The sequence below is a fragment of the Bipolaris oryzae genome (genome assembly GCF_000523455.1).
Source record: "Bipolaris oryzae ATCC 44560 unplaced genomic scaffold scaffold_5, whole genome shotgun sequence".
Taxonomy (NCBI): Eukaryota; Fungi; Ascomycota; class Dothideomycetes; order Pleosporales; family Pleosporaceae; genus Bipolaris; species Bipolaris oryzae.
The window spans coordinates 310,530-329,033 of record NW_006911281.1 but is presented as its reverse complement, the minus strand read 5'-3'; the positions used below and the strand labels follow the sequence as shown (position 1 = coordinate 329,033).

Below are 18,504 nucleotides of genomic sequence, written 5' to 3'. Positions count from 1 at the left end.
TGGAAACTTCGCTTGGGTCCTTCTCTGCATCACTCGCTATCGCCAGATCTGGAAGATGCGCCAGTAAAGTTTAATTGTTTTTAATCAAGCAATTTAAGCCTGCGCAAGCATATTGCTGCCCCAGTGTTTTCCTCGGCTTCCGGCCTTGTGTTGCGGACATGGGGGGTACTTTATCCACTTTACGCGGCGACCACGGTCCGATGTATAAAGCGTACGGACGTTGTTAGTTGGCATCACATGGTGCTCATCTGAGCCAGATGAAACGTGCTGTAGTATAAATATCATGGTTGGTTCCTACAATATGGTTCACGGCTGCCGGACAAGGAATACCTTGTGTTTCTCTGGATTACTGTCGACTTGTGATTGAAGGGCCCAAGATGCATTATACAACAACTACTTTTCTGGCTTTACTAGCCGGCACCACGTCTGCCGCTGTTGGTGACTGGCAGCAATGTATGTTCTGTACATCCATTCTAGTACCTGGGCTAATTTCAACGCAGGCGGTGGTATTGGTTGGAGTGGTCAAACAACATGCAACTCTGGTTCTGGATGTGTCCAGATAAAGTACAACATCTATTTACAAAAACACCTGCTAGCAATTCCTAATCATATCCAGTGAATACTACTCCCAGTGCCAGCCCGGAGCAGCACCAGCACCCAACCCAGAACCGACACCCACACCCACCCCATCAGCTCCAAGCAACTCAACTCCAAGCGAACCAGCCGCCAGTAGCGTTCCAGGCGGTACCGGACCCGGCACAACCCTCCAAGCAGGCTACTACTGGATCCGCGCCGTCGCGGCCCCCAACTTCCACAAGTACATCCAAACCAACCCACTTTACTCCACGGGCCCCGCCCTCCTCGGCGACCACACCACCGCCGGCCAGCTCCAAGTCGTATCCGGCCAACTAGTTCAACTCGTCTCCGCACCCGGCGCCCCCGTCAAGCTCCTCTACGCCAACGTATCCCCCGAGCGTGTCATCAACAACATGTCTCTCGCCGTCACCTTTTCCGAGACCAAGAACACGTACGGCACGTTTGCATGGGGCGGCGACGACCTCCAATGGAGCAGCACGGACGTCACGCGGCCAAACAAGAGCGCGTGGTATGTGTGTACGGGCCAGAAGTTGTATATTAATTTGGGCAATTACTTGTATCAGACGCCGAGTGGATGTGCGGATCAGACGATTCATTATTACAACGATAAGACTGCTAATGCGTAGGTTCGGATTGGCATGGGAGTGTATATATGGGGGGTGGAGGGGTGAAGAAATGGATTAGAGACGCCCGTTTTATTACATTTCAATATAGAAGTATTTATCGAGTAGTGAGAAGGGTTACGCTGATACCATGTGTTGAACTAGCAATCCAACGGTTCTCTTCTCGCTACTCGAGTCGGTCTTCTCGCAAACAGCAGTTGTTACATGTATTCACTTGCCCATTCGCAGTCCACCAGAAAAGCGGTACCACACTCACTTAACAAGTAATCTGAAAAGAATTCGTCGGCCCCTTCGGTTCGCACCTCCCGCCATTCTCCCTATGCACTTCCGCCGGACCCGAGCAATCTGCCGCAAGATAAAGATTCACTGTCCACACACTCATCAGCCCCTTCCCTTCCTATCATAATCTCACTCATAATACAAGGATACAACTTACCTTGGCATGACGGAGCCGTCGCATCAAACGTCCGAATGTACGTGCTTCCGCTCCACATTGGGATGCAGTTGTTTGGAGGGAGCTGGGTGCGCGTGTTGACGGAGCAGAAGGTGCCGGGGACGGGGTTGCAGTCTGTGCAGTTCCAGGTGGTGAAGGAGATGGAGTCGTAAGCGTAGGTCGAGGTGGCGAGGAGGAAGAGGGTGGCGAAGGGGGTTGAGATGTGCATTTTGAGGAGTTATTGATGTTTTTTCTTTTGTCGAGGAAGAATGAGGTTATGGGGTTGTAGAATGAGGGGGTATTTGCAAGTTAGAACGAGGAATTGGTTCTTTTGTTCTTTTCTTTTCTTTTCTTTTCTCTCTATCTCTCTTTATATGCTGCTTTCATGATTTCTCCAGGCGACCAGCGTGGCGGAAACTTCTATGTCACTGTTGCCCTTGGTGATGGATGGTTGGACGAAATTTTTGTCCTTCAACATGACCGCCCAAGCTGACATGTTCTTTTTCTTGTTCGCGCTGACGTTTCGCACAGCCCCCGTCCCGCCTGTTGCTGTTGGGCTTACTTTGTAAAACATTTGGTTCTGCGACTTTGGTGGGTTGCTTTGTACTACGTATATTGGTAAGTGAGTATAGCCTATACATAATACAAGAGTTGCTTTTGAAGGCGTTTTCCGAATCAGCGGTGATATGGCCAATAGGATTTACGAGGACGGTAGTGAGACTTGCTGACCAATTTTCTATTGGAGAGAAAAGAGAAAGAGGGTTTTTGGTTGTCAGATGATCAAGTACAGTTTTCTCGACGTAATGGTAGTGTTGGTGGCGGTGCTAGTTGGGTCATCTTCCCAAGATGCGATTGAATATGTACGCGTACTACGTAGTTACAGTTGGCATATCGCAAAATGTTCCTGTTTGGTTTGCATGCAACCATTTCCTCGTTTCTTTAGCGTCTTTGTTTCCTTTGGATATTACAAAAAAAGCAAACACCTCTTTGCTTCACGTGTCCATGTCGATCCAGTAGTGCAGCGCCTGTCAGGGAGCAATGGCCTTGCCAGCGCATTAATAGTCGGCTTCACCAGGAAACCTCTTGAAGCTACTATGATTCTGAGTGACCATCTATGATGAACTTTGATGCATCTGACGGAAAAATCTACTGTATCATTACACGCGGCGATCGCCATTGAGTGCTGGCACCATCGGTTGCTGTTTTTCCACGTGGATGTCCACGCTTCTGGTGAGTGTGAAGTCTGAAGACGGGGGTGTATTTTGTCTCCCCAGCCTTAATATTATCGGCAACTATAGATAACATTGTCCACGCCGTCTCTGTAGCACCATTGATTCATCTTTCATTTCTAGATAATCGAGACTACCTTGCCATTTTATTGCTGATTAACTCACAGCGCATCGGCTTCACAATGTATCAGATGATGTCTTCCTCAAACACGGCTAGTTAATTTTACAGTTGTCTTCCAAGCAGTCAATAATTATCCACTGCATGCACTCTATTGAAGGGTGTGGATGCTACTTCGCTGATCTGTTGTCTTGGCCTTCTTCAGCTACCACATAGCAACCTATTTAGTGCTAGTCATAGATCGATTCATCAACCTAAGATCAGTTTTGCCATTGAGCTGAAAAGAATCCCGAGGTACTAGTGTGTACATCTGGCTATCCATCAACTATAAAAGAAAATTCAAGTCGCGTCTCACCTTCGCGATTATGCATTCTTGCATAACAGGCATCACGATCGAGCCTACAGGATGCATAGTTGTGAGATAACTGATAAGGTACATATGCCGAATGAGACTCAGTTTCAGAACAATATATCAAATATGTCACTGATATTCTCATGCATGAATATTTTCTCAAACCCTTCAGATAAGTGTTGTGTTAATTCTGAGTAGTCTTGTTAGTTTTTGTAGGAGCACCGTGAGCGGCAGCTAACGTAGGGTCCGGACGTGCCTGACACTTTGCTTATTCCAAAAGAAACCAGCAATCGCATGTACACGTGTATATGTATGCACGAGACATGGGTTTCTGAAGTCACTTCCGCAAAACTAATCTACTGAAGTATGCCTCCACCAAGCCGTCTCGAGATTAGTATATGCATGTCACGGTGATCTTTACCTGAAATGATCCATCACTCTGAATAGAAGAAATCATAATTTCATATTGTTTTGCAAGGAGATACTTAGAAGCACTCAGGGGAACGTTATGAGTGGTATAGAATGACGGCATTTTGAGATCTGCCAATGAACCCACAGTTCATGTTATGGTACGCCCAGATAGATACCCACCCAAAGATATGGAATGCCTCTGCACCTGTCTAGTATTTATATCCCTTCCATACTCTACCATGGAATCTACTTTGTATTAAACTACTTTTTCATTGTCCACTGCCTGATTCACGTCGGCCATAGCACTACATCAGATAACTCAAAACTGCTTGTTGGTCTTTCGGCCCTGCAGATCACAAGTACCGTTTTATTATCTTTACATCATGTCAAGCCATACCTCGAGAGAGTTACTCTACGACGTGACTTCTTACACAATCCCCATCTCAAACTACGACACACATGGTCTTTGTAGAAACTTCCCGGTGAGAAGACACAAATGGGAGGCCGAAACTAATGCAGGATGTCATGAGGCAAGGTCCGATTGGATCAAGTATATCGGACCAACTGTTGATTTTGGAAACGCCAATCCGATCAATGGAAATCTCGTTGCTATCGCGTTGCCGTTGGCGAAACCAGAACGTTTAAGTTTGATTACTTACGTTTTCGAATGTAACAAGCCCACTGATCTGCTTACTAGTAAAATCAGGATAACCCATTTTTGATTAGCTGGCTTACTATGTTCACAGATGGATTTCTATACGATACCATTCTCGATCTGCAGCAGCCGGAGATGGTAAGTCTGGCTCAAGCATTATCCTGATACTCGCCAAATTGCTGACTTGGGATTTTTTGAATCGAAGTCGGATCACCACAATCATAGTAGTCATCCCGAATGGAAGGAGTGGGACAGTACGAATCCAGTACTCGGAACGGCTCAGATCCAAGCGAAAATTATGATGCGACTTACCTCAACAGACCCAGCTTGCGCTGAGAGAGTACTACGCGCGATGAGAGAACGGGCAGCCATAAGTTTTCTGAGCAAGGACAGAGAGTTCAGCTCATTAGAGGACTATCTGGATTTTCGAGTCGTCGATGTTTCAGCGCCGTAAGTATAGTAAGAAACTACTAGAAATTGGAGAAAAAGACGCTGATATCGTGAAAAGACTATCAGAATCTTTAGCACTCTTTGGTATGGGCCTTGTACTCACTGAGGAAGAGGAGGCCATACTCGACCCCATCCGTAGACCCTGGTACCGCGCACTCACTCTGGCCAACGATTACTTTTCTTTCGAACGCGAATATCTCGAGTTGATAGAGTCAAAAGAACTGAAAACGATAAAGAACGCCGTTTGGCTGCACATGAAATGGTATCATGTAGGCATTGATCTTGCCAAGAAAATGGTGTTGAACATGACGCGGCAGTACGAGGATCAGTTTCTTGAAAGCTGCGCAGAATTTCGGCGCAAAGACAACCCGTCCGAAAAATTGAGTTTGTATTTGGATGTGCTGACATTCATGGTCAGCGGAAACATGGTCTGGAATTTGAATTGTCCAAGGTACAATCCTCATGTCAGATATGACCCAAACGCTGGCCTCGAGGATGAATTGACGGCAAAGTCGATGCCAACAACTTTGGGTATCAATTACGAGGCACGTCTTGTTCCTAGAGAGAATGATGATTCGAATCAAGCAAGTGTTGCACGTCCTGATTCAGCGATTGGGCACTCACGAAGATCTTCCGCCGAGACCTGTCTTACGAGTACCGGTAGAACCGAATCAACATTGAATAGCCATCTCTCTCATTCATTACGCACTTCAATCTCCTCAAGCCGTGGGTTGGAGCAGATAGTCGTCATTCATCCTCCAAAGAGAGTGTCTTTGGACTCCAGATATGCCAAAGCGCCAGTCGACTATATCAAGTCACTACCATCTGGAGGTGCTCGGGATACCTTTATCAATGCCTTTGCCATTTGGTTCAACGTTCCTTCAGCGGCCGTATCACGCATCAAATCAATAGGCAATCGCCTCCACTCCGCATCCCTCATACTCGATGACATCGAAGACGGGTCTGGCCTTCGAAGAGGCGAACCAGCAGCGCACGCTGTTTTTGGTGTTGCGCAGACAATCAACTCAGGATGCTATGAGTTTGTAAGAGCGATGGAAGAAGCCCGGCAGTTGGGCCCCGATGCAATCGAGATCGTCCTCGAAGAACTGGACGAATTGCATGTCGGACAATCTTATGACCTTTACTGGACCCAGAACAGCGTTTGTCCATCGGAGAACGAGTATCTGGAAATGGCGAAGAAGAAGACGGGAGGATTATTTCGTCTCATCGCACGACTACTTCTCAGCTGCTCGACGAGCAAAGAGTCAAACAAGCACCTAGTCTCCGACATCGAAGAGCTTGTAAACCTCATCGGGATACAATACCAGATTCGCGACGATTACCAGAACCTTTGTTCCAAGGACTATGCTGAGAAGAAGGGGTTTTGTCAGGATTTGGACGAGGGGAAGTTTTCTTTCCCACTAATACACGCGTTGAGCCTACAGTCGGAGGGTACTCAGCTATTGCGTGAGCTTCTCCAGCGGAGAAGAGATACAGGACACCTCTCATATGAACAGAAAAAGCTCGTACTCAAGCAACTTGACCGCACAGATAGTATGACATATACACGCGAGACATTAAAGCGGCTGGAAGGTAGGGTATACAAAGGTGTGAAGAGGATCGAGGACGCTACCAAGATGGAAAACTGGGTCCTGAGAGCTCTGTTGCAAAGACTGGAGGTATGAATGTAGATGGGGTATTTTGGGTAGCACGCTTTTCCTTCTCATGTCAAATCAACATCTGTATACAAATGACATTCCAAGTAAAGAATAGTATCCGATTGTTTTTGTTAGAAACCAAAGATTTCCACAAGTTGGAAGTGTTGTTGTGACGATCATATCATATCTCTAGCTGGAGGCTACTACCTGTGCTAGCTTACTACCTAGATCAGGCTAGCCGATCGACAAGTCAAGTATGGCATCATAGATCGTGTGTGGACCACCTTTCAGAAGCCTTACTAACAGCCAAACAACATTCTTATCATGGCAATCTCCTTTGTTTATTCCTTACACGTACAACAATGCCGCCATGGTCGCTGATATCACCAGCCTCACGAGGCATTGGCTTTGCGCTCGCGAGAAGGATCTTGCAAACCACAAATGCGCCGGTCGTTGCGACAGGACGGAAGGACTTGGATAAGATCAAGGAAGAGCTCCTTGATGGTCTCGATGTGGACGAAAAAAGGTTGAGCGTTCTCAAACTAGATGTTCTCGGTACCTAGAAACTACATCACAATTACTTCGAAGCATCCGCTGACGACTGTATAGATGAACAAACAATCGCAGATACAGCAGCGGCATGCAAAAGTCAGTTCAGTGGCAGCTCAAATCAACTTCAACTTGCGTTGGTAGTACCTGGAATACTCTTTCCGGAGAAATCGCCTACCCAGATTAATGCCGATGATGCCCTGCTGACTTTTCGAACCAATACTTTGGGTCCAATGCTGATGCTCAAACACTTCTCGTCCTTCTTGCCGAGAAAGTCTCAAACCATTGATAGAGAGCAAGCAGAAATGGAGGGGTTACCAAGCATCGCTACGATGGCCATCATGTCAGCTCGTGTTGGTAGCATCAGTGACAACCGTCTCGGAGGATGGTACAGTTACCGTGCATCTAAAGCAGGTGTCAACCAAACAGTAAAAACATTTGATAATCATCTTCGTACTGCATCTGGAGAGAATGCAATGGCATTAGCTTTACATCCAGGTACCGTCAAGACTGGTTTGAGCAAAGATTTTTGGGCGAACGTCAAAAAGGAGAAGCTGTTTGAGCGCGAGTGGGTTGCCGAAAGACTTATTGATGTCATCAAGCAAGTGGGAGTTGAAGGACGAGGAAAGTGTTGGGACTGGGATGGGAAGGAAATCCCTCCTTGATTCTTGTGTGCAGAAGCAGGCGCAATCGATCTCAGCTTGCTACTGCCAACCTGGCCAAAGAACTTTGTGCTGTTTCACCTCTACATCAGATGATTTCTCTACCTGACAGACTACCCCAATAACTTCTACTTTTACAGATGTCGCTATCCGCCTGCCGCCTACAGTTCGCTGTAATGACAGTTCGCAAACAATCATGCAGCGAGACATGTAATGAGTCGAAAAACGAGTCTGCTTCACACCACAGGTACCAAAATTGTATCACAAAAGGTCATCTGAGACAGTAATATGTTTGCAATATGATCCTAAACAGGGTCTCCTCTGCTCTAGCCTAGCCGGGCAGCACTCTCAGGTTGAATAGCTAGGTCACAAACATTCGCAGACGGTTGACGTATGACTGACTCCGAGAGCAGATCGCGGAGCGTACTTTATCATGGACAGCTCTTTAGCTGTCCCGGGCCAGTTTTTGTCGTACCACTCGCCCTGTTAGGATACATTTAAAAAAGCTCTAATGACAGGTAGCCCACAATGTTCTAAGCTATCTCTCAGCTTTTTCAACAGGCAGTTTCGACTTCGTTTACCATAATACCATATGAGTTGAGTTTACTATTTCCGATTTGCCTTTAGTGTATCAAACTCTCATTTCATTGAAGCGAATGGCAGGCTACACCCCAACCTGCTAGAATTGGGTATAAAAATGACTTCATAGTCAGAACAATGACTTAAACGAAGGGCATATGCTGGAACCTTGGGCTTGTAGCTGTAAGATGTCTGTAAGCGAACCCCCACTTTCGAACCTAAAGAGGGTCATCGAGTGATGCATGGTAATTTCTCAATTGGGCATACGCCCATTGGGTGTAACAGCTAGGTCAATTGTGGTTGCGCAAAGGCAGCAAGTATAACGAATTATGGTTGCGACGAGGACACGGGTCACTCAGTGCAGCACATCAATACCTAAAAATTCGCCATGTTTCACCTGTTCACCTCTCTCATCTCATTGCCGCTGTACATCTATTTCAACTCTACCTTAGAATGATGAGGTTTTCTCTTCATGGCCATCCTCGCTAGAGCTCTCCCTAAAAGGCCTAATCTCTCGCATCGGCTACCGATAGTAGTCGACATCTTCTCAAGCCCAATGATCACCGCGTACTCTCCTCATCCGGAGACGTGGATAACTCGTTGAATGAGGAATCTCAGAGAAAATCCGTCGAAACGGTGTTACCCTGACAGAGATATCGATATCAACAAGATTAGGCTCTGCGGGCGCAAGGTCAGTTACACTGCTCTGATCGACCACATGGATGCGCAGAGTGTCTATGCATCAAAACGTATAAAGAGCCGCAAACAATTACGCAAGTTGAGACTGAAAGAGCACGTACGGGGGAAGAGCAATAGGTCGTTCCCGAACCGACGAAGAGACATTCAGAAACGATACTGTCTCAAAATACCATCTTCATCCATTGGCTTAAGAGGAGGTGCTTCCTCACCTGATGATGACGATTCTCAAAACCACAGGGTTGGGGGAAACGATAATACCTCGGACCAATCATCCGATAGAGACGATTCCCTATACCGGGTCGATATCCAAGGAAGTGCAAGCGACGAGCCTGCTGATACCTCGTATAAGCATACCAATAGGAATGCTTCCGATACGAATAACTTGGAAAATCACATGGCTCCAAACGGTGCGGTTGTCAACGGCTCAGACGAACCTCGCTATAATGGCGCTCCTACAACACAAGGTCACATGGAAAATGGCACCCTGGATGAAGAATTTAATGGAGACTTTATTGCATCCGGAGATGTGGGTAGTCATGTTTTTCGAAATGGTATGTCTGGGCATGTCTCAAATGGACTTTACTATAATGGTTCTCCCGTACCCCCGGGATCACATGAATAGTCATGCCTCAAATGAATACACTAACAACACTGCTTTAGTACCTATACACCGGAACCATCATGTGCCTCCGAACCGTACACTTTTCAATGGCTCGAACAACCATTTCTCTAGTAGAGCCGCTCGCCCGTCGCGAGGCCGCATGGCCGACGATACCCTCAGCCACCAAGTCAACGGCGTCAGCACTCCAACGAGCCAACGAACTTCCCTCTCGTCCCACCACTCCCGCGTCGACAGTCTCCGCGATGCACAGCAAGAAGAAGACGACTACGTAATAGACTGGTGGCTCTGCGAGCCCCTCGGCCGCACCCCCTTGACCTCAACCCACACCTCCAGCCTCGCCTCGTCCCTCTTCGTTCGCCAACACCCCCGCCGCTCCCCGCAAGACACCTACAACCACCTAGCCGGCTACTACTCCGACGACTCCCAAGAAAACAGTCGTACCAGTAGAGGTAGCGGCTCAATCCTCTTCCCCCCGCCCCCAAACAGCTTACTCTCCCGCATCCCATATCTGGATCCTGGCCCTACTTCTAATCTCTGGCCCCCGAACCCGGGTCCGCCAGATTTGGTCGAGCCTTCGAGACATGCATCGTTGAGCCCCTCGAGACATAACTTTTCGGGAACTACGGCGGCGGTGGCGGCAGCGGCAGCGGCACTGGGCGAGCCACCACCGCCACCGCCACCGGTAATGACAGATACGGCTACTACAGTGGATAGTAGGACGCAGCTTGCTTCCGCGGGTAGGAGGCGGAGGAGGAGGCGGAGTGCAATCCTTGCGCGGATGCGGGCGACTTGGCGGGGTGTGAAGAGAGGGGGAGTGCGGTTTGGATGGGGCGGGGTTAGAAGACGTTGAGTTTGACTTCTTTCTTTTATCTTTTATTTTATTTTAAATTGGGAGTGAATGATCGACCCCTAGAAATGAATTTTTTTGGGGGTTCGGTTCACTTTGTTCTTTGCTCACTTATCATGCCAGTGGGAGTTCTCAGATCGCTGGAAAAACAATTGAGTTCTTTGGTGGAGAGGAACGGGACACGGTGCTCTGGTTTCTTGAACTTTCTTTGTGAATTTCGGAGTTTTTTTTTGTGCTGGATGGAAAGAAAGTATACATGGCGATTACATTGTAGATCATTACTGAGTTGATATTCAATTGCAAAATAACAGTTCTTTGACTGAGTTTCCGTCTCCTTGTGGCCTGTGTCTGGGTTTGGTAAATGATATGCTCAATGAACCTTGTGTTTCCATAGTTTAAACATAAACATGGGAAACTTTGATCACGAACGTCTTGTTCAGAATCGTATGTTTGAACCTGGCTCATCCGCGGACAAGTGACGTACCACCCTGCTGTGTCTGAAAACCAACAACAAACTCGTCATATACGAATAATACCTAAAGAGAACCACAAATTAAGCAACTACTCCATGCGCACCGACCCCAGCTCGGCAAGGCTACCACGTACTCTCCATCCAACAAACCCAACTTCCTCCAACTCCTACGTCACAAATCCATCCAAAACATTCCCAAGACATATCCGCCCAACACTCTCTCCCACAGAAAAGAAAAAAATAAACAACGGAAAAAAAAGATCACCCAACACAGAAATAATCCCCCCAATCTACGCAACCATGACGCCGACAACCCCCAAGTACGCAGCCTTGCTCTCCCTCTCTCTCCGCCGCCGCCGTCGCCCAACCCCAACACAACCTCCAAGAAACCTCCAAGAAACCCTAAAACACGCGCCCCGTCTTCCCCCCTCCCCCCTCCCTCCCTCCCTCCAATCCCTTGCCTCCATAAACCATCATGCAAAGAAACCCAGCAAAATCTCACCCCACATTCAACCCTTCCCCCCTTCAATTAAGTAAAGTAAACCCAGTCTATAAGTCCGCATATACACTTACACACGCACGCACACACGCACGCACGCACACCTGCGCGCTTACGCTCACGGCACGCAAGCCACTCCACCCGCCCTCCCCACTTTCCCGCAGCGCGCAGTGCAGTGCAGCGCAACGCAACGCAGCCACCAAAGCAAAGCAACGCAACGCAACGCAACGCAACGCGTTCGCAAAGGCCCCCCCCCCTCAATTTTCTCCTCCCAAAAAAATTATTCAGAGCACTGCCTCTTTTGCAGTTTTTTTTTTCTGGGGTTGGCATTTACTTTACTTTGCTTTGCTTTAATCCCTTGTACTATGCTACCTATTACTTCCCTTGCCTTCCCCTCCTCCTCCTCATTCTCCCTCATTCTTCCCAGAAGAAAAAATAAGTAAATAAAGTAATAAATCGCGTTTTTTGACTCTCTCTCTCTCTCTCTCTCGGTGTGTGTGTCTTTAGGGCCTTTTTTCGAAAAATAAAAATAAAATTCTCAAGATGCAAGCAGTATTTACATCAACCCCCCCTCCCCCTTCCAAAAAAAGAGGGGTTTATTTTTCTTGCCGAATTGAAAAAAAAAGATAAGATAAAAGAAAGTAAGAAAGAAAGCGGGAAAAAATGGATCGTCACGTAGGCCAGGCCGTCTAGATCCTTGCTGTCCACTACTCTCTACTCCTCTCTACTTGCATTACCGCACAGAGAGAGAGAAAAAAAGAGCAAAATAGAAACAAGGGAAAAGCAAAAAAATCCCTTTCAGCTTTCATCAACGCGCCTATGTGGCGTGTCCATTTCCCCCCCCCTCTCTGGCTGTCTAGGTGAAGGGGGGGGGGAGAAAAAAAAGGGCAAGGGGTGAGTGGGTGGATGGGTAGGGTAGTTGGGAAAAGGCGAAGCCGGGCGCTAGGCTCTTTTCCGATGCACGAGATACGGTACGCTAGTGTTTTTAGTTTTCTTGTTTGCGAAGGGCAACGAAAAAAAAGTGGGTTTGATGGAAGGGAAAGGAGGAGGAGGAAGGATTTTGGTGGATGGGGCTACGGTGACGTTGCGCGGCTAGTGGGTGGGGGGAAGAAGGGAAGGCAAGGGAGGGGAAAGGGGAGGGGGAGAGGCGTTATCAGAGTTTGATTTGTTGTTGGTGGATGGAATGGAGAGGAGAAGATCGCGGGAGGGGAGGGGAGGGGAGGGGAAATCACGAAAAATGATGGTAGCGTCGGGTACGCTCACCGCTCGTCATGGTTTTTTTCCTTCTTCTTCATCTTTCCTGCTTCTTGTTCTTTTTCCCCTCCAGCTTACTCAGAGGCTTGGCGTGGTGGCTGTGACTTGGCTGCGGAATGTAATATGGGCACCATAAGTCATGTGTTGTTGCTGTGAGAAGGTTAGGCGCTGGTGTTGCTATTGGTCTGCGCATTGAAAAGGCGTTTGCCGTAGCGTAAGCTGAAAGGAAAAAGAAAGAACGTTCAGGTGAGAGTCTCAGATTAGTCTAGACGGTCACATCTGGGCACATAGGGAGAAGGGAATGTGATTGCGAGTGCCTTTCTGTGGCTTATGTGGCGGGAGCTGGTGGCGTGCAAGGGATAAGCTGGGGAGACGTTTTTTTTTACTTTGATAGCCGTAGTGGTAGCGGCAGTGGTAAGCGGGACACTTGATAATCTGACTTTCGCTTTCCCATGATCATCTTCCCGCTCGCTCTACCTTATTATTCAATGTAGGTTATGTTTAGCACCAACTGGGGGGACCTCCGTATACCGGCGGTTTGAAGACCTGTCCATCCAGATGTACGGCTGTCGCGGCCGGACAACGGAACGGAAGTGGATGACGATGACATTTAGAGGGCCGCAGCGATACGTGGCATTCGGTATCGCATCGGGTACAGGCAGGCACATGTCCTGCGGTTGCTTCCTGTGCTTGGCCAAAGGGGAGGGGGGGGGGGTGCCACAGTGAGAACGCACGGAAGAAATGGGTCCAGGGTCTTATTCCTTTGCGCACTTGTATGGACGAGCGATTGGATGGAAGCGACAAGGGTGGAGGAAGGGAAGGGGGAGACCTACGGATGGCCACGCGATATGCGTGCGTGCCTTGGCTCTTTTCGCCGCAAATACCACCGTGGCTCGGTTGAAGTTACTGTCATGGATGTGATGAGAGTAACAGGAATAGTATGGAGGTACGTAACATGGGTCGGTTCCTCTTGGGGAGGGGGGGGAGGTGTGCTGGAAGTTGCCGCCTCTCGCTCCGCTCCTCCGACAATACATCCTGTATCTCACCCTCCTCTCTCATCACATAGCCAGGAATCCATTGGTAAGATTTTTTTGCTCAAGCGAATGACCAAGGCACTACCTGGTCTAAGTACTGGCCAGGACAGCGCACAGTGTATCTTGGACCTGCACGCTCCGAACCAAAGCTGAAAAAGAGAAGAGGGAAAAAAGATCGGAAAGGAAAAAGAGCGGTACACTAGTGATGAGGCGTGAGATTGGAGAGAGCAAGGACAGGGTCTCTAGCCCATAATAGTCTGTTTTTTCTGACTCAGTTTGCGCGACACAACACATGGCGGCGGCCGACGGCCCCATGCTCGAAACGTGCTTCCCATTCCTTGTGTCCCGCACCGCCCCATGACAAGCCCTTGCCCTAAACGTCGTTTTTCATTGCTTTTTCGCTTGCGGTGGGAACGCCCCATGTCATTGTCTCCAATGGGTAGTTCCGAGGAAGGATTGTTTGTATGATAAGTATGCGGGGGGCCTCGGAATACACGGGTCTGATACCAGGTTCGAGACATTTCACGTGTAGGCTTAAGTGATGCGGCCCCGTGTGTGCGTGTGCTGCGGGAGGGGGAGGGAATGGGAAAGGATGCTGGGCCGTTGCGGTTCGTGCCTGAAACGGAGAACAGGCTGAAAGCGAATCGTGACAGGTCCGTCTACGTACCCTTGCCAATCCTTCTTGCCCATCTCACTGAATCAATAAACCCAACGGAGCCCAGCAACCAAGATCAAGTCAGACGGGAAGAACCTTGAACCTGGCCTCGACAATAGCTCCTTACTTGGGAATAAGTTTCTGTTTCACTTTCAGAGGAAAGAATTGTCAGGGCAATGAACCTAGTCATGTATTCTGGCGTATGCTCCTTTCACCTAATGTCGATTTCTGAATTGGACTCTTCGATTTGACAAACAGCCCATAGCTGAGAAAGCGAACGATTGTCGTTTGCGAGTGCGACATGCATGTGTTGAAGTCGTATTCGTTCTTGGTTCAGTGGGGAATTGCCCTGCATCTTGTGCTCGGCCACGTACTTTGGTGTATGTTGGACGCCCTATGACGGTTGCCGACTTGTCCTAGTAGCATCGTGGCTCAAACTTTGCTTCTCGCTCCGTTCCGTTAAGTAATCCACTTAGAATGTGTTGGATGAAGGTTACTGTACGCTACAAAAGCGAGCCCCTTCTAACTAGTAATGTTAAGAAACCCCACCCCTAATTCGACAGCTGTAATAGCACATACACGTACTACACGGCTGGTTCGCTTCGTGGGCTGATCATGTGCACGCCGGCAGCCGACGGGAAGACAAAACGTAACCCTTCCATACTTGCTTTGGCTGGCCTTGGCCGTGAACATTGGTAGAAAGATGGTGATAGCGCCACCCAGCGTTGACCTGACATGACCGGATCATCATCTGGCCGCCCTACACAGACACAGACACACCAACGCCACAAGATGTCGGTACACTAAAGCTCAGGACCAAGAAGGTCCTTTGTCTTCCCTGCATCTGACAACCCTCTGCTCCAAGCGCCATAGCGCCTCTTCCCGTGCCTCCCAGTAGTCAGAAGCAATCACCCCCCCCCTCTCCAGACTAGATGGCGACGGCGGCACTGCTACCGTACAATGCGTCAAGTCCATATCTCTGTACCATGCAACAAGTAAGTCGCTGAACCAAGACCAATCATGTGAATCTCGATGCAACTCGAGCAGCATTGCTCACAGTCGGCCGGCTGGGCGCTCCGTGCCGTGCCGGTGTCAAATAGCTTTGACCGAGCAGTCATCGTTGCCGATAGATCCCGATACGGAACCGCGGCCTGAGGACATTTTCAGATCGATAGCGTTTGTCTGGCGTGATGAGAGTGGCGACTGCCGACGCACAGGCTGGTGCGACCATCGGGTGTCAGTTGTGCCAGTCATGCGTGTAGTGAGCAGAAGGGCCTGGTACGATGGATAGTCGAGCTGCAAGGCATGTCCAGTTTCCCTGGTACTTGGATCGATCGAGAACCGGGTGCCGGAAGAAGAATGAGCAGCAGCAGCAGAAGAAGAAGAACAAGAAGTGGGAAGTACGTGGTCCAAGCTGTCCGTGGCGGGTGGTTACTTTTCTCTTCTGTGGGGGGTGGGAAGCGGTATACACGGAAAAGGAAGGCACTACACGTGCGTATCCGTCCTCGTACTCGGATCGACCCTGCGTTGCTCGTGCTCATGTTCGTGTGCAACCCAATGCACACCACGTTCTCTCCCCCTCCCCCAATGAATGTGACTCAGCATGGTAGTCGTGGTTACATACATGGCAGTAGCAACGTTAGTGTAAGCTGACACACAAAGGAAGACATACTCTTCACCGTTGACCAAGGATAACCCAAAGCCCAGTAAGCATTACACACCATCAAACGTCTTCAATTTAGATAGCTAGTGCAAAACATAACAAGAATAAAAAAACCCAAGAAAAACAAATACTACATAACGTTGCTGCTGATGACCCATTTGCCTTTGGACGTGTCTTTGCGAGTAAAAATTCAGATAGCCGCCCACCAGTGAGAAAGATCCCAGACAGAATAGAGAGAAGTTTAGAATGCGGTAGAGACAGTTAGAAGAAGGGGAATATAGCAACCGCACCTAATGGATAACATGAACCGTAACAACGATGTACAAAAAAAAGCACAAACTACCACTACCCCAGCCAATGCAGTGAAGCACGTAAAGAGCTGGTTCGACCCAGGCCTTGAGATGATGCGACTATCAACCAAGCCTCCGTGACATGATGCAACCCTCCAGTTCTAAAAGCTTGCAGGAAAAGACAGAATACCACCCAGTTTAGTAGCTTATGTTCAACCAGAACAGCCGGAATCGAGCGCTTGCCGCCAAACGTTAAAAAGATGACACACCACCCACTCCAAGGACCGGAATGAGCGCGCACATCGTCAGATTAGCAACCTCCGCACTCGAGATGATAAGGAAAACAGGGAAAAAAATAAATAAAAATAAACAAAACAACCCCGGAAATGACAGTGAGGTAGATCTTTCAGTATTAGATAGAAAAGTCTCGATGCTCTTTATCGCCGTTTAAAAGCAGAATTCCGCCCAGAAAGCACGCTGTTACCAGCCAGAACTCCTTGCAATAGCAGATGTCGACAGGACAGGAAGAAAGGTTGTACACGAGGAAACGAGTAAAGGTTCGGGTGCCGCAATCAATCGAGATTTTTTGCTGTATCTTTTTTTTCTTCCCCTTTGCTTGATCCAGGTTGTGTGTAGCGCTCTCGAAAGACCAGCTTCAGAGCATTGCCTCTGATATGAGACAAGGGATTTACATGGGTCGGCGATTGAGCATGTTAAGCATGGACGAGTCGGTCGAGCTGCGAGCCGGGCCATTGTCGGTTACTAGGTCGTTAATGCGCATGCTCGGCCTTGCCGAAGCTTGCGATGTGGGCGGTGGCGGTGTGCGGCCATCGCTGTGGGGTGGTGGAGGTTGTAGAACACCGTTTGTTTGGGGAGGAGCGCCGTAGTAGGGTGTGGGCGGAGCACCGGGCGTCGTGGGTGCTTGTGAGTGTGGCGAAGACGAATTGCGACTTGGCTCGTAGCGATAAGCGCTCTGTGGGGAGCCCTGGCGCGGCGGTTGGGCGGCGTAGTAAGGTTGGGCGGGTGGAGGACCAGACGAATATGCGGTTGGTGGGTTTGCTGTTGGGGCAGCCGATGTTAGAGATGGTGGCTCTGGGTAGGCATACTCTGGTCCTGTGCCTCGATGAGGAGCCTGTGACGCTGAGCCAGGATGTGGCGGAGGCAAGGTTGGAGTGTGAGGCTCTGGGTGAAGCCTCTTCCTGCCCGCCATGGCGTCACGGCTTGCCTCATCTGGTGAAGCACCTGGTGGACCATATTCAGAATGAGCTTGGTACGGACCTGCAGTTGGGCTGGGCAGATACTGCTGCGGACGCGCCGGCTGGCCATAGGGCTCACCATGGCTAGCAGGAGGAAGAGGCTGGCCATAGGCACCATACATGGGTGGCGGTTGGCCAACGCCTCGCCAGACGGTGTGGGCAGGAACAAAAGCCTGAGTCTGTGCGGAAACGGGAGTGAAGATGCAGTCTTGGTTGAACCTCATGCAGTTGGAGCAGCGGCCGTCTTCTGTCGCCTCGAAGCCCGAGCATCGAATCTATGGGTCAGGGTAAGCTATGTTATCTCGATGCATTGCGTTGGGCGATCAAGTACCTTGCGGCGTCTGCAGTACCGGCAAGCAATGGCAGTGCGCTGGCGAGGAGCTGGCGGCTGGTGGTGCTGCTGGACGTATTGCGGTGGTGGTGGAGGCTGCTGGCGGTATGGATCTGGTGGAGGAGGAGCACGCGTCCACTCATTGGGGCCTGGTAGACGGTAGGGCTGGGGGTGCGGGTGCTGATATTGAGGATGTTGAGCCATGTCGGGTCGTGGCTCTTGGGGTGGTGGAGGAGGGAGCGTGGTATTCATCTGGGTTGACGTCAAATGTCAGCAAGCTGTCACCCAGAGGACGAGATGACGTGGGCACTAGCAGTGCTGATTTGCAAGGCTCGCGTAACAGGCAAGAGAGGACGAGCAAGTACGAGAGCGACTTACATGGGGAGGCGGCGCATAAGAGCCATTCGCAGGCTGCTGCGAGGTAGGCGGCTGCCAGTGGGTGGGAAGCTGGCCTTGGCCACCCTGGTGAGGGAACATTGCTCGCGGACGAGTGGCGGTAGTGGTAGGCGAGATTGTGGGTGGGTGGGTGGGTGGGTGAATGTGAGTAAGAGAGGCAGAGAGAAAGA

The 18,504-nt window shown here is 49.4% G+C and overlaps 10 protein-coding genes across 10 annotated transcripts; 7 read left to right on the top strand and 3 right to left on the bottom strand.

Annotated features, from left to right (window-relative positions):
- Positions 1-377: 377 nt before the first annotated feature.
- On the top strand, positions 378-1,223 carry COCMIDRAFT_948 (carbohydrate-binding module family 1 protein; the record flags this gene model as incomplete). The annotated part of the gene is made up of 3 exons (XM_007684786.1): positions 378-453; positions 501-564; positions 617-1,223. 3 exons carry the CDS (start codon positions 378-380, stop codon positions 1,221-1,223), a joined length of 747 nt encoding a protein of 248 aa, XP_007682976.1.
- Positions 1,224-1,476: 253 nt separating this feature from the next.
- COCMIDRAFT_81947 (uncharacterized protein) lies at positions 1,477-1,882 on the bottom strand (the record flags this gene model as incomplete). The annotated part of the gene is made up of 2 exons (XM_007684907.1): positions 1,477-1,586; positions 1,657-1,882. The coding sequence occupies 2 exons, from the start codon at positions 1,880-1,882 to the stop codon at positions 1,477-1,479; spliced, it is 336 nt and encodes a 111-aa protein (XP_007683097.1).
- A 2,264-nt stretch (positions 1,883-4,146) lies between these two features.
- COCMIDRAFT_82073 (uncharacterized protein) lies at positions 4,147-6,553 on the top strand (the record flags this gene model as incomplete). Its single annotated transcript, XM_007684906.1, has 4 exons — positions 4,147-4,432; positions 4,510-4,556; positions 4,624-4,868; positions 4,927-6,553. 4 exons carry the CDS (start codon positions 4,147-4,149, stop codon positions 6,551-6,553), a joined length of 2,205 nt encoding a protein of 734 aa, XP_007683096.1.
- Positions 6,554-6,888: 335 nt separating this feature from the next.
- Positions 6,889-7,740, top strand: COCMIDRAFT_32319 (uncharacterized protein; the record flags this gene model as incomplete). Its single annotated transcript, XM_007684852.1, has 2 exons — positions 6,889-7,081; positions 7,136-7,740. 2 exons carry the CDS (start codon positions 6,889-6,891, stop codon positions 7,738-7,740), a joined length of 798 nt encoding a protein of 265 aa, XP_007683042.1.
- Positions 7,741-9,034: 1,294 nt separating this feature from the next.
- COCMIDRAFT_945 (uncharacterized protein) lies at positions 9,035-10,640 on the top strand (the record flags this gene model as incomplete). The annotated part of the gene is made up of 3 exons (XM_007684785.1): positions 9,035-9,566; positions 9,676-10,319; positions 10,608-10,640. The coding sequence occupies 3 exons, from the start codon at positions 9,035-9,037 to the stop codon at positions 10,638-10,640; spliced, it is 1,209 nt and encodes a 402-aa protein (XP_007682975.1).
- Positions 10,641-11,013: 373 nt separating this feature from the next.
- COCMIDRAFT_81730 (uncharacterized protein) lies at positions 11,014-11,493 on the top strand (the record flags this gene model as incomplete). Its single annotated transcript, XM_007684905.1, has 1 exon — positions 11,014-11,493. A coding segment is annotated over one exon (480 nt), but the record flags the coding sequence as incomplete, so codon positions are not given.
- Positions 11,494-13,500: 2,007 nt separating this feature from the next.
- COCMIDRAFT_32317 (uncharacterized protein) lies at positions 13,501-13,946 on the top strand (the record flags this gene model as incomplete). Its single annotated transcript, XM_007684851.1, has 2 exons — positions 13,501-13,696; positions 13,795-13,946. 2 exons carry the CDS (start codon positions 13,501-13,503, stop codon positions 13,944-13,946), a joined length of 348 nt encoding a protein of 115 aa, XP_007683041.1.
- A 1,065-nt stretch (positions 13,947-15,011) lies between these two features.
- On the bottom strand, positions 15,012-15,269 carry COCMIDRAFT_32316 (uncharacterized protein; the record flags this gene model as incomplete). Its single annotated transcript, XM_007684850.1, has 2 exons — positions 15,012-15,128; positions 15,165-15,269. The coding sequence occupies 2 exons, from the start codon at positions 15,267-15,269 to the stop codon at positions 15,012-15,014; spliced, it is 222 nt and encodes a 73-aa protein (XP_007683040.1).
- Positions 15,270-15,681: 412 nt separating this feature from the next.
- On the top strand, positions 15,682-15,989 carry COCMIDRAFT_32315 (uncharacterized protein; the record flags this gene model as incomplete). The annotated part of the gene is made up of 2 exons (XM_007684849.1): positions 15,682-15,851; positions 15,881-15,989. 2 exons carry the CDS (start codon positions 15,682-15,684, stop codon positions 15,987-15,989), a joined length of 279 nt encoding a protein of 92 aa, XP_007683039.1.
- Positions 15,990-17,039: 1,050 nt separating this feature from the next.
- Positions 17,040-18,415, bottom strand: COCMIDRAFT_81911 (uncharacterized protein; the record flags this gene model as incomplete). The annotated part of the gene is made up of 3 exons (XM_007684904.1): positions 17,040-17,882; positions 17,939-18,190; positions 18,317-18,415. The coding sequence occupies 3 exons, from the start codon at positions 18,413-18,415 to the stop codon at positions 17,040-17,042; spliced, it is 1,194 nt and encodes a 397-aa protein (XP_007683094.1).
- Between the last annotated feature and the right edge of the window lie 89 nt (positions 18,416-18,504).